The 17,498-nt window shown below is 39.8% G+C and overlaps 1 protein-coding gene and 1 pseudogene across 1 annotated transcript; both read left to right on the top strand.

Moving 5' to 3' along the window:
- Positions 1 to 1,893: 1,893 nt before the first annotated feature.
- LOC123790257 (protocadherin alpha-4-like) lies at positions 1,894 to 7,415 on the top strand. Its single transcript, XM_045794485.2, has one exon. The coding sequence runs from the start codon at positions 1,913 to 1,915 to the stop codon at positions 4,337 to 4,339; it is 2,427 nt and encodes an 808-aa protein (XP_045650441.2). The 5' UTR covers positions 1,894 to 1,912; the 3' UTR covers positions 4,340 to 7,415.
- Positions 7,416 to 11,589: 4,174 nt separating this feature from the next.
- Positions 11,590 to 17,468, top strand: LOC123790254 (protocadherin alpha-5 pseudogene; annotated as a pseudogene).
- The last annotated feature ends 30 nt before the right edge of the window (positions 17,469 to 17,498 follow it).

The following is a 17,498-nucleotide window of genomic DNA, read 5'->3' as shown; positions in this document are numbered from 1 at the left end:
TTTGTGCAAATCTACGGTTTGGGTCTTCAAACAGAGAAACTACTCTGATTCATGTTTTAATTCAAAAAAGATGTTTTCATGTGTGTGAATATGGCTTTTCATAAAATGGAAGCATAAAGCTATGTTCAGTAGATTGATTTTTTTTTTGTTCTAACCAACCATGAGGGAAAGAGGTTTATGCATGTAAGAGGCAAAGAAAGTTTGAAAATAATTACCATCATGTCCTTTTATGTTAAGTTTCCTTATGTCAGGAAAATATATTGTGTTCTATTGATTGAGAATTCTTCACTGAGTATTAAAACTCAGGATGTCTTTAAGATCATGACTACTAAGTACCAAGGTTTCAATATGGAAATTGAACTATATCTTAATTAGGGCCATGTCCAAGTAAAATATTTTTGTATCTCTGGAAAATTATAGAGGCTGTTGCTGAGACATAATATTTTCCTAACTAGGCTTGCGACCATCTTAATTTAATGCATTTTATTAGGCAATTGAAGAGAACAAAACTATTCTAGTAGGTAAATATTCAACAAATACTAGGTTTGTATTCTGAGCTCTTAAACTAATAAGACACAACTATTCTCTTTAAAAGTTTATATTTCATAAAAGAAGGTTCCAGTTACTTGGATCTTTGTGCTTATTACATGACACCCAATTCATTAGACACACATACCCAAATGCCTACAAAAGAGATATTAATGTAATAAATGACCCGAGTGATTCCATCTGTATGCTATATAGTATATAAAAGAAAATAAAAATACCTACTCAACTGGGTTAATCATGAAACTCTTCATTTTATGAAGAGGTCAAGAAATTTTAAAATGGTTATAAAATGGGGGAAATTGCTTTGTGAATCATTTGGAAATGATGGATAGTACTTAGTGGATGAAATGAGTATTTTTTTAGTGAAAAATATTATTGGAAGCAGAAAATTGTCCACTTTGACTAAAATACATGAGCACTATAGAAGAAAACAGAAGTTTATGCATATTAGGCACTGGAGAACAGGATTTATAAATTTAAGAGACAGGATTTATAAATCTAAGAGACAAATTGAGAATACCAATCTTGCTTGTGGGAGGTGAGTGTATTTGTTAATAAAATTATTTGTAATACTTTCCCACACCAATTATGTACCACAACATCCTACTTCCTTTTTAAAGTTCCTTGCACTTTCAGCCCTTAGATGAATTAATGAAGACTTTCAGTTAAATGCTGGTGATTTTTGCTTCCTTTTTTAGGACATTTAAAAATGTCCCCAAATTTTTAAAGTTCTCTTTCAATGGCTTATTCTTGCCACTGGAGGTTTCCTAGATCAGAGGGTTCTCTGAAGTCTTCAACACCAGGAATATGAAATCCAAAGATGAAGACTGTGTCATCATTAATAACTACTTTCCCCCATTCTCAGGAACACATAAAATCTGTTGAGAATTTTCTAATCAACACTTAACAATTCTATGTTTACAAAGTGTATGCACGTTAACTATAGCTGGGTCTCTATAAATACTTAAAACCTGTGTGAAAAAAAGGATTTCCACTGAAGTAAAACTGCCCCCATGGTGAAACTAAGGATCATAATCAACAGTACAAACCGTGGACCTTAGTAATATAAAATGTGCTTCTGTTTTCCAACGGCGTTAAAGTATGCGGAATGGCCGAAAGAAAAAGACTTACCGGTATCAGAATCCATTACTTACGGTTTGGAGCCACATGATGTCGCTCTGTACCATAAAACTGATGTACAGAGAAAGAAAAAAAAATCCCTTCTGTTCTTGTAAAGAAGCTGCGTCTACCATCCAGATGCGGAGAAATGGAGGATACAGCGGCACTAGACTGAAAGGTTAGAAAATTTTTCCTGATTTTGGAACAAGATCCCTTAGTGAAAACAAAGCACTGCGGGCTGGAGATGGAGTTTTCCTGGGGAAGCAGCCAGGAATCCCGGCGTCTGCTGCTCTCACTTCTGTTCCTCGCAGCCTGGAAAGCAGGGAGTGGCCAGGTTCACTACTCGGTCCTGGAGGAGGCCAAACACGGCACCTTCGTCGGTCGCATCGCCCAGGACTTGGGGCTGGAGCTGGCGGAGCTGGTACCACGCCTGTTCCGGGTGGCGTCCAAAGGCCACGGGGACCTTCTGGAGGTAAATCTGCAGAATGGCATTTTGTTTGTGAATTCTCGGATCGACCGGGAGGAGCTGTGCGGGCGGAGTCTGGAGTGTAGCATCCACCTGGAGGTGATCGTGGACAGGCCGCTGAAGGTTTTCCATGTGGAGGTGGAGGTGAAGGACATTAACGACAATCCTCCTATGTTCCCTGGAACACAAAAGAATTTATTTATGGCGGAATCCAGGCCTATTGACTCTCGGGTTCCACTAGAGGGCGCATCCGATGCAGATATCCGGGCCAACGCTTTGCTGACCTACACCCTGAGCCCTAATGAGTATTTTTCGCTGGAAAAACCGAATGATGACGAGCGGGTGAAACGTCTTGGGCTACTGTTAAGGAAATCTTTAGACAGGGAAGAAGCTCCGGAGATTTTTTTAGTGCTCACAGCCACTGATGGCGGCAAACCTGAGCTGACTGGCACTGTTCAGTTATTCATTAAAGTGCTGGACGCCAATGACAATGCCCCAGCTTTCGACAGAACACTCTATGCCGTGAAATTGCCAGAAAATACTCCTAATGGAACGTTGGTAATGAAACTTAACGCCTCAGATTTAGATGAAGGCTCGAATGCAGACATTATTTATTCATTCTCAACTGATATTTTACCAAATGTGGAGTCCAAGTTTCACATAGATCCAATTACTGGAGAAATTATGGTAAAGGGATATATCGATTTTGAAGAAAGCAAATCCTATGAAATTCTTGTAGAGGGTATTGATAAAGGACAACCCCCACTCTCTGGACATTGTACAGTTATGGTGGAAGTTGAGGACACCAACGACAATGTCCCAGTAATGGAATTCAAGTCCTTGTCGCTCCCAATCAGAGAAGACGCTCCATTAGGCACGGTCATCGCCCTGGTCAGCGTGTATGACCTCGACTCTGGTGCCAATGGGCAGTTGACCTGCACCCTGTCACCCCACGTTCCCTTCAAGCTGGTGTCCACTTTCAAGAATTACTATTCGCTGGTGCTGGACAGCGCCCTGGACCGAGAGAGCGTGGCGAACTATGCACTGGTGGTGACAGCGCGAGATGGGGGATCGCCTTCGCTGTCCACCACAGCTAGCATGTACGTGGAAGTGGCCGACGTGAACGACAACGCGCCGGCATTCGCGCAGCCCGAGTACACCGTGTTCGTGAGGGAGAACAACCCGCCCGGCTGCCACATCTTCACGGTGTCTGCGCGCGACGCCGACGCGCAGGAGAACGCGCTGGTGTCCTACTCGCTGGTGGAGCGGCGCGTGGGCGAGCGTGCGCTGTCGAGCTACGTGTCGGTGCACGCGGAAAGCGGCAAGGTGTACGCGCTGCAGCCGCTGGACCACGAGGAGCTGGAGCTGCTGCAGTTCCAAGTGAGCGCGCGCGACGCGGGCGTGCCTCCGCTGGGCAGCAACGTGACGCTGCAGGTGTTCGTGCTGGACGAGAACGACAACGCGCCTGCGCTGCTGCCGCGACCTGGGGTGGGCGGCGCGGGCGGCGCGCTGAGCGAGCTGGTGTCGCGGTCGGTGGGCGCGGGCCACGTGGTGGCGAAGGTGCGCGCGGTGGACGCGGACTCTGGCTACAACGCGTGGCTGTCGTATGAGCTGCAGCCGGCGGCGGGTGGCGCGCGCAGCCCGTTCCGCGTGGCGCTGTACACGGGCGAGATCAGCACGACGCGCACCCTGGACGAGGCGGACTCGGCGCGCCAGCGCCTGCTGGTGCTGGTGAAGGACCACGGCGAGCCGGCGCTGACGGCCACGGCCACTGTGCTGCTGTCGCTGGTGGAGAGCGGCCAGGCGCCAAAGGCGTCGTCGCGGGTGTTGGCGGGCGCGGCGGGCGCGGAGGCGGCGCTGGTGGATGTCAACGTGTACCTGATCGTCGCCATCTGCGCCGTGTCCAGCCTGTTGGTGCTGACGCTGCTGCTGTACACGGCGCTGCGGTGCTCGGCGCCGCCCACGGAGGGCGCGTGCGGGCCTGGCAAGCCCACGCTCGTGTGCTCCAGCGCGGTGGGGAGCTGGTCGTACTCGCAGCAGAGGCGGCAGAGGGTGTGCTCTGGGGAGGGCCCGCCCAAGACCGACCTCATGGCCTTCAGCCCCAGTGTACCTGACTCTAGGGACAGAGAGGATCTTCAACCAGCAACTGGAGAGTCCCTTTCAAAGGTTAGTTTTAAATATCCTTTATTTAATCTGAATTTTTAAGCTAAAATTTTATTTTACTTTATTCAATGTATTTCTTCCTAAAGTTCAGAATGAAATTTCTCTGACATTTTTTTCAGTTCTTATATACCCATTTTAACTAATGTCTTTTAGAATTATAGGACCCTAAGGATATATATCTTGTTAAAAATCTTCATTATTCAATGCATATGTATATAACTTATAAATTTTGTACTTACCATCTTCACCTATTTATTTTCAGTTGTAATCAACTTTAAAAAAAAGTTTTCCTTTTATTTTCCTATAATACATTGAAAAGTGCCCAGATGTAATAATATAACTCAATCATTTGAAAGTGAACACTTATGTTACTTCCATTCCACTTAAGAAGCTACTTAAATGGACCTCCAAAATCACCCTTTTTTCTCCCCAGATGTAGCCAGTTTTAACTTTATAACTGTTACTAAATTTTACCTGTTCACTGAACTTTATCTAAATAGAATTGCACAAAATGTGTTAGTGTGTGCCTGTGTTTGTGTATTCTTCGTATTTGTCATTCATCATTCTGTGGAGTCATCCATATTGCCATGTGTAGTTGGAGTTCATTTAACTTGTTTTCTCTCTGGTAGTTTATTTTCCGACTATAGTATGAATCATTTATTACACTGTGGAGGATTTTGCATTGTTTTCCTTATGTGTGTTTAGAATAATGCTGCCATAATTATATTTAAAATTTTTTCAGTGCCTATGTATGCAGTTTTCTCTATTATTCAAGTAGGATTGAAATTAATAGAACATGAAATATGTACATATATTCGTCTTTAATATATCAAACAGCTTTCTCAGATGTTTTTACCCATTTACACTTGTGCTGGCAGTGTATTGCTCTATGTCATCTCCCAAATTTGGTTTTGTCAGATTGTTTACATAGATGCCATTTTGCTGGGTTATGTTTGGTATCTCCATTTTATGTTTCCTGATTTATAAATGAAGTTGAGCCCCTTTATTATTATTGGCCATTTTTATATCTTATTTTGTACAATAGCTTTTCAAGTCTCTGCCTATTTTTCTATTGTGGTGCATTTTCTATTGTTTTTCAAGATTTCTTATATCCTGGATGTAACACCATTCTTGCTTATGCACTGTTCTGCTCTTCATTAGTGTTTTGGTGAATAGAAAATTTTAATTTAATTTAATTTTTTAAAAGAATTTATTTATTTGAGAGAGATATAGCAACAGAGATAGTGAGAGAGAGAGCACAGTGGGGGGGGAGAGGGAGAAGCAGGCTCCCAGAAGAGCAGGGAGCCAACAAGGGGCTCAATTGCAGGATCCTGGACCGGAGCCAAAAGCAGACACTCAACTGACTGAGCCACCTAGGCACCCCTAAAAATTTTAATTTTAGTTAAGTTCAATGTAGCAATCCTTTTATCTTCATTCTATGTTATGAAGATAATTTCTTTGGCATTTTTTTCATATTCATGTTAAATATACAATCCTTTTCCAATTCTTTTTGTCTTTTGTGACATAGGAGTCAAGATTAATTTTTCCCCAATGACATTCAACTGAAGCAACATTTCTTAAAAATGAATTTCATGGGTATGCCTGGGTGGCTTAGTCAGTGAAGTGGCTGCCTTCAGCTCAGGTCATGATTCCAGGGTCCTAGGATCAAGTCCCTCACTGGGCTCCTGGCTCAGCGGGGAGTCTGCTTCTCCCTCTGCCTGCTGCTCCCCCTGCATGTGCTCTCTCTCTCTCTGACAAATAAATAAATAACTTTTTTTTTTTTGGTGGGAAGCAAAGCAAGGTTTATTGAGCAATAGCAAAGTGGTAGTACAATGCCCCCAAAGAGGGAGGGGACTTGAGAGGGTTGCCCAAATAAATAAAATCTTTAAAACAAATGAATTCCATGTTTTTTACAAAATAATATTCCATTCTATAGGTATGATCTTTTTTGTCATTCTAATTTATTAGACCTAAAAAAAAAGGTTTTTTATATCAATGCCATGTTGCCTCTTTTATTTTCACCTAAATTTGTATATAAATTCCATAAGAACAACTTGGTGAGGTTTTTATTTGAATTACATTGAATCTATTTAGAAATGTGAAGCAAAGAGGTGCCTGGGTGGCTCAGTAGGTTAAGCATCTGATTCTTGATTTCAAGCCAAGTCGCGAACCCAGGGTTGTGAGATTGAGCCCCACACTGGGCTCAGTGATGAGCTTGGAGCCTGCTTAAGATTCTCTCTCCTTCCTAGTCCCCCTGCCCCTCCCACTCGTTCCTGCACTCTCTCTCTAAATAAAAGAAAAGGTACATATGAATGTATAATGTGTTTTTGTATTGACATATTATATAGCTAACTTGTTAAAATCACTTATTAATTCTAATAATTTACCTTTAAGTGCTTTGTATTTTTCAATATAGACAATAATGCCATCAACAAATGATAGCTGTAACTCTTTCCTTCCCAATTCTTATACCCATTATATGTTTTGTGTGCTTTAATGGTGTTGAGTTGGACAATTAGTATTATGGTAAATAGAAATGGCAATAGTGAGCAACCTTGTCTCATTTATGAAGTAAAAGGAAAATTTTAAATAATTTATCTTTGGGACTCCTGGGTGGCTCAGTTGGTTAAGCATCTGCCTTTGGCTCAGGTCATGATCCCAGGGTCCTGGGAATGGAGCCCTCCATCTGTATCTCTCTCTCCCTCTTCCCCTCCCCCTGCTGTGCTCTTTCTCTCTTCTCTCCAATAAATAAATAAAATCTAAAAAAATAATTTATCATTAATTATGTTAGGTGTAGTTTTAAAAACAATCCTTAAAAATTCCTTTCTATTTCTCTTCCTTTTTTGTCTTTATCTGGATTGGTATATTTTAATCACTCATTTTCTCCATTATCTTTTCAATTATACAGTACATTCTTTTGCTGATTTCTTTATTGGTTTCCTGGATTTTATTTTTTTATTTTTTTATTTTTTTATTTTTTTAATACTAATATTTTTTATTATATTATATTAGTCACCTTACAGTACATCCCTGGTTTTTGATGTAAAGTTCCATGATTCATTAGTTGCATATAACACCCAGTGCACCATGCAATCCGTGCCCTCCTTACTACCCATCACCAGCCTATCCCATTCCCCCACCCCCCTCCCCTCTGAAGCCCTGTTTGTTTCCCAGAGTCCATAATCTCTCATGCTTCATTCCCCCTTCTGATTACCCCCCTTTCTTTATCCCTTTCTTCTCCTACCAATCTTCCTACTTCTTATATTCCATAAATGAGTGAAACCATATGATAATTGTCTTTCTCTGCTTGACTTATTTCACTTAGCATTATCTCCTCCAGTGCCGTCCATGTTGCAGCAAATGTTGAGAAATCATTCTTTCTGATAGCTGAGTAATATTCCATTGTATATATGGACCACATCTTCTTAATCCAGTCATCTGTGTAAGGGCATCTCAGCTCCTTCAACGATTTAGCTATTGTGGACAATGCTGCTATGAACATTGGGGTGCATATGGCCCTTCTTTTCACTATGTCTGTATCTTTGGGGTAAATACCCAGTAGTGCAATGGCTGGATCATAGGGTAGCTCAATTTTTAACTTTTTAAGGGACCTCCACACTGTTTTCCATAGTGGCTGTACCAACTTGCATTCCCACCAACAATGTAGGAGGGATCCCCTTTCTCCACATCCTCTCCAACAGTTGTTGTTTCTTGCCTTGTCAATTTTTGCCATTCTAACTGGTGTAAGGTGGTATCTCAGTGTGATTTTGATTTGAATTTCCCTGATGGCTAATGATTTTGAACATTTTTTCATGTGTCTGTTAGCCATTTGTATGTCTTCATTGGAAAAGTGTCTGTTCATATTTCTGCCCATTTTATGATTTGTTTATTTGTTTCTTGTGTGTTGAGTTTGAGAAGTTCTTTGTAGATCTTGGATACCAGTCTTTTATCTGTAGTGTCATTTGCAAATACCTTCTCCCATTCTGTGGGCTGCCTCTTAGTTTTTTTGACTGTTTCCTTGGCTGTGCAGAAGCATTTTATCTTGATGAAGTCCCACAAGTTCATTTTTTTCTTTTGTTTCTCTTGCCTTTGGAGATGTGTCATGAAAAAGGTTGCTGTGGCCAATGTCGTAGAGGTTGCTGCTTATGCTCTCCTCTAGGATTTTGATGGATTCCTGTCTCACATCGAGGTCTTTCATCCATTTGGAGTTTATCTTTGTGTATGGTGTGAGAGAGTTGATTTCCTGGATTTTAAAACAAGCATCAATGACTTGTTAGAGTTTAAATTAAATTAGTGCTTTTGTCACTTTCAGACAATGCTAGGACCTTGAATAATAACTCCTTTTGCCTGCTTCCACTTTTGTTTGGTATTATGCCTTTCAGTTATAGATTTATTCTAGGCACAGTTTACATTATTATCATGTTTTATACAGTTACTTTTGTTTTTGTTTCTTTCTGGGATCATATTTCTCCTGAAGAAAATCTTTAATATTTTTTTTAGTGGTATCAGAACTATGCTTATTTTCATCACTTTTGAAAAATAGTTTTGCTGAGTATCAAATTCTAGGTTAGAAGTGATTTTTCCCCCAAGCACTTTCAAGATTGTATCCCTGAAATGAATGCCATTCTTGAAATAAATTGCTGTCAAGTTTATTGTTCAGGTAGTGTGCCTTTTTTCTTTTCCTCCAGCTGCTTTTTATACTTGTCTTAGTTTTTTATTTTCAGTGGCGTTATTATATGATCAGTTTTAGTTTTATTTTATCTTGTTTGCAGTGTTAAAAGTTTCTTGAATATGCGGCTTGGTGTCTTTCATTAGTGCAGAAAAATTTCAGCAGTCTGCCTTCAAATATCACTTCTGCATCACGTTTTTATCCTTTTCTTCTGTAACTCAAAGGATATGTGTGTGCAGCATTATCATCATATCTCTCATATCTTCTATGCCCCTTTCTGTTTTTTGAAGATAATTTTTGGTTTCTTTATTAATGCTGGATATTTATTCTGACCAGTCTTCTAATTCAGCAGTTTTCTCTTCTTAGTTCAATCTACTATTAAAATCATCAATGGAATCTAAACTTCAGTTGTGAAATTTTTTTTCCTTTAGAATTGTAGTTTTCCTTTTGAAAAAATATTTCAGTTTTCTGGTGAAATTCTTTATTTTAGTTTGTATTTATTTCAGTATAGTAATCACAGTTTATTTGTGCTCTATCAGATCACTGTAATAAATGGATAATATGTTTGCCTTTTTTATTGTGATACTTTTTTCTCATAATCCTCTTGCTTGGTAAGCCTGATAATTTTGTAGTGAGTTTTGGATATTGTGCTTGAGAAGTTATAGTTATTGAAGATGTCATTATATTCCTTACAACATGGATAACATAAATATCTCACAGATACGGATTTAGGAATTTATGGAAAAGTTTTAATTGAAATAAATATTTTATTTCTTTTCCTTTTTATCTCCTATAATGATGCTTGTCATTACAAATCTTCTGAACTTTTTCCTTTCCCACTCACTCCCCAGTTCTATTTTGTGGTGTGTGAAATAAAGTTAGTAGAATAAAAATTTTGGACTTTATTTGAAATTTTGTTTCTTCCTCCTCACCACTAAATCATAAGAACCAAGCTTATTGATGTTTATTGATGTTTAATTACCCTGCTTTCTTCTTTTTCACCCTGGACACTGGCTAATGCTATAAGAATCTTGCACTTCAGCAAGTTTCTACTCACTTGACCTAGGATTTTAAAACTGAATATGACCTAAAAGATCATAATTTCTCTCAATTAAATGATGAATAAACTGTAGCTGAGACATAAAAAGCTTGCTTGAGCCCATATGGATATTAATGTGAAAACAGATAATAGAACCAAAGTTTTAAATTTTAGCTCTATTGTCCCTTTCCACTTTTAAATGAGCCTATTTGGCAATAATAAAGGAAATAGGATTGTGAATAAAAAACTACATGTAATATACTTTACTTTTTCACTTAGAGGTACTTTGAAATTACTCTCAGATTTTTCTCCCCAGAGAAAATATATTTTAGCACAGTACTTTATAGGGAGGTTGAACCATTAAGAGTAATGTAAAGATATATGCCATATGCACAAATGTGCTTTCATAGGATAAGTTTTCATAATTAATTTTTTGGTCAAATTTGACACAGCTGCCTAAATTATTTATAAGTCTTTAAAAGATTGCTTCAACTTCACCTGTTATTTCTGGACAGTGTGGCAGACCAATGTAAATTTTTACAGATAGAAGAGAAATTATTAAAATTTTATTCTGGAGTTTTGTAGTGATGAAGGGCATCTAGACTCCAATGCAAAGTTAAATTTTCTAGTGTAACATCTTTTTGGAATGCTTCCCATTATATTAAGTACAGATGTCTCAAAACTCTATCTGGTTTTCTTAACCTAAATTCTGGTCAAGGAAGGAGTTTAATTTCTGTAACAAGGTTGAAATATAACTAAAATTTTTAAAGAAACTAGCAAATGAAAAGATCAGTTATTAAGGTAATCTATAATATTGATTGAAAGAATGGTTTGGAAAAAGATTAAAAGATTTTCTCTACTGATGGAGTTGTCTGTGAAATTAAGACCAGACAGCCTATAATTGTTGAGAACTTAACCTCCCCCCAAATAGTTGAGCATTGAAAAACAAATGCAGGTGATAATTCAAAAACTTAATATTATCCAACAGATGTGAAAATGGGTCAAATGTCAAGAGTCTTGTTTTCTCTTGAAATATCTATATATTTACATGAAAGAAAATACAAACTGAAAGAAGCATGTGATACTGTTGATGCCATTTTTTCCATTGTGTATATTTTCATAATGTTGAAATATGTGCTGAAAATATTCTATAAATCACCATGCATACATAGTTAACATCACATTGTCAGTTTGGCTGTTAAATACTTGACATTCACTTTTTTCAAAAGTAAATTGGTTTATAGTATGGTTTTGGAGTTTCACATCAGTCATAGTTCCATAATAGAACGTAAATCAACCTTAACTGATGGTATTTCAACACATTTATTATCACTTTTGTTTTTTTAGCTGTTGTATATTAAAATGTTTTCAAATTGTCATTATCGGTAACAGATAAGTAATCTGGAAATTTGATTAGTGTTCAGATTATTTAGTGTTTGGGTGATCTGAGTGCCGAGGGGAAAGTCATGTTAGTAGAAAGAGTAAGAATCTTTGAAAAACTAAAGGGAATGATAAATGTACTGTTAAATATTATATAAGAAATGAATCCAGTAACATTATTCTAATTCTTTACTACTTTGAATACTGGGAAGCAAAAGTGTTTCAATTGATTTTGTATTTTCTAGTAATTTCTCATTTATCTTCTCACTATTCTTTATATTACTATTTTTCCACATTTGTTTTATACATTGACACAAAAATAATACTTCGAGTCTCACACGCAACTTAAACAAAAATTAAGGAATATATTTGTGGTTTGGCTTTACATGTAAAAGTGTCAAGTAATAGAATTATTGATCTCCTGGACCCAAGGTCTTCATAGGTAAGGAGGATTTTTTAATATTTAAGGAATTCTAGGTAGCATATACACAAGCAGAAGACTAAATTTCTTTTTCAGTGGAAAAAATTGATGACATTTTCTTTTGGCCATATTTATAAGTAAGTCTAAGTGGTATCATGCAGTAAATCAAACAGATGATTAAAAAGTTAATAATATGGTTTATTTTCAATGTTTTAGTTTTTACTGGAACCCATTTTATAGAGTAGTATATCTACAGGAAAATATTAGTATTTTGATTTGCTGCATAAAAGCAAAGATATGTACTTTCACAGTTTATATGAACTGTGATTTATCAGTAGTTGAAGAAATTCTGCCTAGATGCATCTAATTTGAAAAATGGTGTCAAGATACTGACCAAAAGTGTTTTTACTATGATTTTGGCCTCTAGAAAATTTAAATCTCCACATATGATTTTTTAGTTAACATTAAAAGTAGGTGATATAGGGAGAAATTAAAGAAATGGATTTTTAGCAATTTAAATATTAGATTTCCAAATGGAAACTCACACAAGAATGCTATTCAAATAGTTTGTTACTTTAAAGATAACATCAACAAAAAGCAGATATTAAGTGCTGCAAATAGGAATATAAATTCGTTTCATGATTAACATAGAAGTAATGTACAAACATCCCATGAAAATAATAGAAAACACTCAAGAAATTTATAAGATATATTTTAGTATGGAAATAAATGAAAAACTAAAACCTTTAATTTCAGTTAGGAATTATATAAAGCCACTCCCTGAATAGAATAGACCAATATAAATTCCTCTAGTAAAGATTGGTGGGCACGACTAAAGTGTATTGATTTTGCAATATTTTAGTGAACACTGATATCCTTTATTATAATCTTAACGATGTATTTAAATTAGAGATAAGGAAAATAAAGAATACTTAAAAGTCATTGAAATTGGGAAATATTTAATGAACTTAAGGCAAATAAAGCATGACAAAGTAAAAACTCACCCTTTCATCCACATGATGGCGCTGGAAACCGCAAGTTTGGTGGTTGGCTTTTTTTTTTTTCCCCCTTTCCCGATAAAGGAATACAGTGAGTTTATTTTCCTTACACAGAAAGGAAAAGGCTACTCCGTTTTTTACTCTCCTGCTGAAGCTGAAAAGGTGAGCAAACAAAAAATTATAGCAAATTGGGAATTAGGTTTCCAAAAGCTATCGTGTGGTGGTTCAATAGACATTTGAAAATTGCAACAAATTTGCGATGGTATATTCCCAGAGAAGAAGTCCTGGTTCCCGGCGCCTGCTGCTCTCGCTTCTGCTCCTCACAGTCTGGGAGGCCGGGAGCGGCCAGGTCCACTACTCGGTCCTGGAGGAGGTCAAACACGGCACCTTCGTGGGCCGCATCGCCCAAGACCTGGGGCTGGAGCTGGCGGAGCTGGTGCCACGCCTGTTCCGGATGGCGTCCAAAGGTCATAGAGACCTTCTGGAGGTAAATCTGCAGAATGGCATTTTGTTTGTGAATTCTCGGATCGACCGGGAGGAGCTATGCGGGCGGAGCGCGGAGTGTAGCATCCACCTGGAAGTGATCGTGGACAGGCCGCTGCAGGTTTTCCATGTAGAGGTGGAGGTGAAGGACATTAATGACAACCCGCCAAGGTTCTTCCGACAGGAACAAAGATTATTTATTTTAGAGTCAAGAATAGTGGATTCCCGGTTTCCGCTAGAGGGCGCATCTGATATGGATGTCGGAGTAAACGCAGAATTGAGATACAAATTAAATCCTAATGAATATTTTGACTTGGATGTTAAAGCAAATGAAGAAGAAACAAACATTTTAGAGCTAGTCTTAAAGAAGGCAGTAGATCGAGAAGAAATCCAGGAACATCTTTTATTACTGACTGCAATTGATGGAGGAAAACCTGAACTAACAGGTACAGTTCAATTATTAATCAACGTATTGGATGCAAATGATAATGCCCCTAAATTTGATAAATCAATTTATAATATCAGATTATTAGAAAATGCACCGAATGGGACATTAGTTATTAAACTGAACGCCTCAGATGCAGATGAAGGCATTAATAAGGAAATAGTATACCTCTTTAGTGATCTTGTTCTTGACAACGTCAAATCTAAATTTATAATCGATTCCAATAGTGGGGAGATAACAGTTAAAGGAGAACTGGATTACGAAGACTGTAATTTATATGAAATTAATATCGATGCTGTAGATAGAAGTTCATTTCCATTAACTGGACACTGCAAAGTAATAGTAAAACTTCTGGATGAGAATGATAATATCCCAGAGATGGTCATAACCTCCATATCTCTGCCGGTCCAAGAGGACGCTTCAGTGGGGACCGTCATCGCCCTGATTAGTCTGTCTGACCGGGACTCCGGTCTCAATGGGCAGGTGACCTGCACCCTGTCGCCCCACGTTCCCTTCAAGCTGGTGTCCACCTTCAAGAATTACTATTCGCTGGTGCTGGAAAGCGCCCTGGACCGAGAGAGCGTGGCGAACTATGAGCTGGTGGTGACAGCACGAGACGGAGGCTCGCCTTCGCTGTCCACCACAGCTAGCATGTACGTGGAAGTGGCCGACGTGAACGACAACGCGCCGGCATTCGCGCAGCCCGAGTACACGGTGTTCGTGAGGGAGAACAACCCGCCCGGCTGCCACATCTTCACGGTGTCTGCGCGCGACGCCGACGCGCAGGAGAACGCGCTGGTGTCCTACTCGCTGGTGGAGCGGCGCGTGGGCGAGCGTGCGCTGTCGAGCTACGTGTCGGTGCACGCGGAGAGCGGCAAGGTGTACGCGCTGCAGCCGCTGGACCACGAGGAGCTGGAGCTGCTGCAGTTCCAAGTGAGCGCGCGCGACGCGGGCGTGCCTCCGCTGGGCAGCAACGTGACGCTGCAGGTGTTCGTGCTGGACGAGAACGACAACACGCCCGCACTGCTGCCGCGGCCTGGCGCGGGCGGCGTGGGCGGCGCGCTAAGCGAGCTGGTGTCGCGGTCGGTGGGCGCGGGCCATGTGGTGGCGAAGGTGCGCGCGGTGGACGCGGACTCTGGCTACAACGCGTGGCTGTCGTATGAGCTGCAGCCGGCGGCGGGTGGCGCGCGCAGCCCGTTCCGCGTGGCGCTGTACACGGGAGAGGTCAGCACGACGCGCACCCTGGACGAGGCGGACTCGGCGCGCCAGCGCCTGCTTGTGCTGGTGAAGGACCACGGCGAGCCGGCGCTGACGGCCACGGCCACTGTGCTGCTGTCGCTGGTGGAGAGCGGCCAGGCGCCAAAGGCGTCGTCGCGGGTATTGGCGGGCGCGGCGGGCGCGGAGGCGGCGCTGGTGGATGTCAACGTGTACCTGATCGTCGCCATCTGCGCCGTGTCCAGCCTGTTGGTGCTGACGCTGCTGCTGTACACCGCGCTGCGGTGCTCGGCGCCGCCCACAGAGGGCGCGTGCGGGCCTGGGAAGCCCACGCTCGTGTGCTCCAGCGCGGTGGGGAGCTGGTCGTACTCGCAGCAGAGGCGGCAGAGGGTGTGCTCTGGGGAGGGCCCGCCCAAGACCGACCTCATGGCCTTCAGCCCCAGCCTACCTCAGGGTCCCAGCTCTGCGGACACTGTGAGTCTCAAAAATATTTTTCACAATAATTTTCGTTTTAAATCTTTAATATTTCCCTCCATCTTTTTAAAGTATGGTTTTATACTTGATTATTATCTCATCATTTCAGATGTAAGTTCTGTATTGGTACTAATTCATTTACTTAAATTACAGTTATGCTGAGAATTCATTTTAATTTGTTGCAGATAATCACTTTGCAGTAATGAATTTACTTCGGTAGCATTCCCCTTTTTTTAAAGGTTTTAAAGTTGGCTTGAATGGATTACTTTTGTTTGCATGATAGAAATTGTTTCCCAAATGATATTTAATAAATATTTTAATTTTTCAATCTTTAGGAAATGTAGGGAGATACTTGTATGACATATTGGAATTATTTACTTTCAAATCTCATATTACCACTGCACTGAAATGTTTTAAGGTCGCTATGTTACTTTGCCTTTTCTTTTCCATTGATATCAGTTATTTTAGTGGGGTTTTTAAAAAAGATTTTATTTATTTATTTATTTATTTATTTATTTATTTATTTATTTATTTGACAGAGATAGAGACAGCCAGTGAGAGAGGGAACACAAGCAGGGGGAGTGGGAGAGGAAGAAGCAGGCTCATAGCGGAGGAGCCTGTTGTGGGGCTCGATCCCATAATGCTGGGATCACGCCCTGAGCTGAAGGCAGACGCTTAACTGCTGTGCCACCCAGGCGCTCCTATTTTAGTGTTTTTATTGCACCAATTTAATTTCCTTTTAAAATAATATTTGTACATTGAATGATTCTTTTAAGGTTTCTCTAAATGGTTGGCTTTCACATATTTATGATGAATTTGATGTTTATGATTATTTTTTAACTGTAGGGGCTTCATTTATTTTTGAATATGAAATACACTTACGTGGTTTACAATGTTTCCCTTCCACTTCCAATATCAAGACACTTAATATAACTTCTTGAACATTTCTAAGGTGGTTTTTTTAAAAAGAAATATCTATACCAAAGGTGTGGTTTGACTCACAACCTTGAGACAAGAGTCACAAGCTCTCTACTGACTGAGCTAGCCAGGTGCCTGTCTTCCTTGACTATCTCAAACGTTGCAATTTCTTGGTGCTCTTTACACAGGTATTTTCTTTATGTACAAATAAACACCCCTCTTCTATTTTAAGACATAATAGTTATGTCACTTTTCCTCTGTTTTACTTAATATATCTTGATAATTATTATTTATCAGTACTTGAAGCTGTGTCTGTCACATTCCTTTTTCCAGATTTATGGTGCCCCACTTGGCAGATATATCATAATTTTTCCCTTACTCTAACATCAACATTTAGTGAAACAGTGATTAGTTTTTCTCTAACTTGCATTTTTTTCGACTGAGAAATAATTATATTGGTAAGAAGCAATTTTGAACTCTCACAGTTGGGAAAATCCTAACATATTTAAATTAGATACTATTGGTATCTTTTGTTTTTGTTTTTTTATGACGTTATATTTCAATTTAAAAATGCACACTAAATTTCAAAGACAGTACAAACCTAAAAACAAAAAAATATTTCATCAATACTTTCAAAAGTAATATTTGCATGTTGAAATGGTAGTATTTGGGATACATTCAGTTAAATAAAATATACTATTAAAATTTCACCTACTTGTTTTTACTTTTTAAAAATGTGGCAACTGGGGTGCCTGGGTGGCTCAGTCAGTTGTGTGTCTGACTCTTGGTTTTGGCTTAGGTCGTGATCTCAGGGTCTTGGGATGAGCCCTGCCTCAGGCTGGGCACTGATTGAGGAGCCTGCTTGGGATTCTCTCTCTCCCTTTCCCTCTGCCTCCTCTTCCTCTTCTCTGCCCGCCCCCTTGCATTCACTCTCTCTAATAAAAAAAAATGAGCCTACTAAAGGACACCCAGTTGGCTCAGTAGGTAGAGTGAATGACTCCTGATCTCACTGTTGTGAGTTTGAGCCCAATGTTGGGTGGAGAGATTATTTTGAAAATGTGGCTCCTTGAACATTTTATTTTATTAAGGATTTTATTTATTTATTTGAGATATATATATATATAGAGAGAGAGAGAGAGCGTGAGCACGAGCGGGGGAG

This window comes from Ursus americanus, chromosome 5, assembly GCF_024610735.1.
Source record: "Ursus americanus isolate L20-20 chromosome 5, mUrsAme1.1.p, whole genome shotgun sequence".
Classification (NCBI taxonomy): Eukaryota; Metazoa; Chordata; class Mammalia; order Carnivora; family Ursidae; genus Ursus; species Ursus americanus.
Note: the sequence above shows the minus strand (reverse complement) of the source record. Positions and strands in the feature narration are given on the sequence as shown.

What these genes read in the sequence shown, in the direction of transcription:
- LOC123790257 (XM_045794485.2), top strand. Translation starts at nt 1,913, where the DNA reads ATGGAGTTTTCCTGGGGAAGCAGCCAGGAATCCCGGCGTCTGCTGCTC.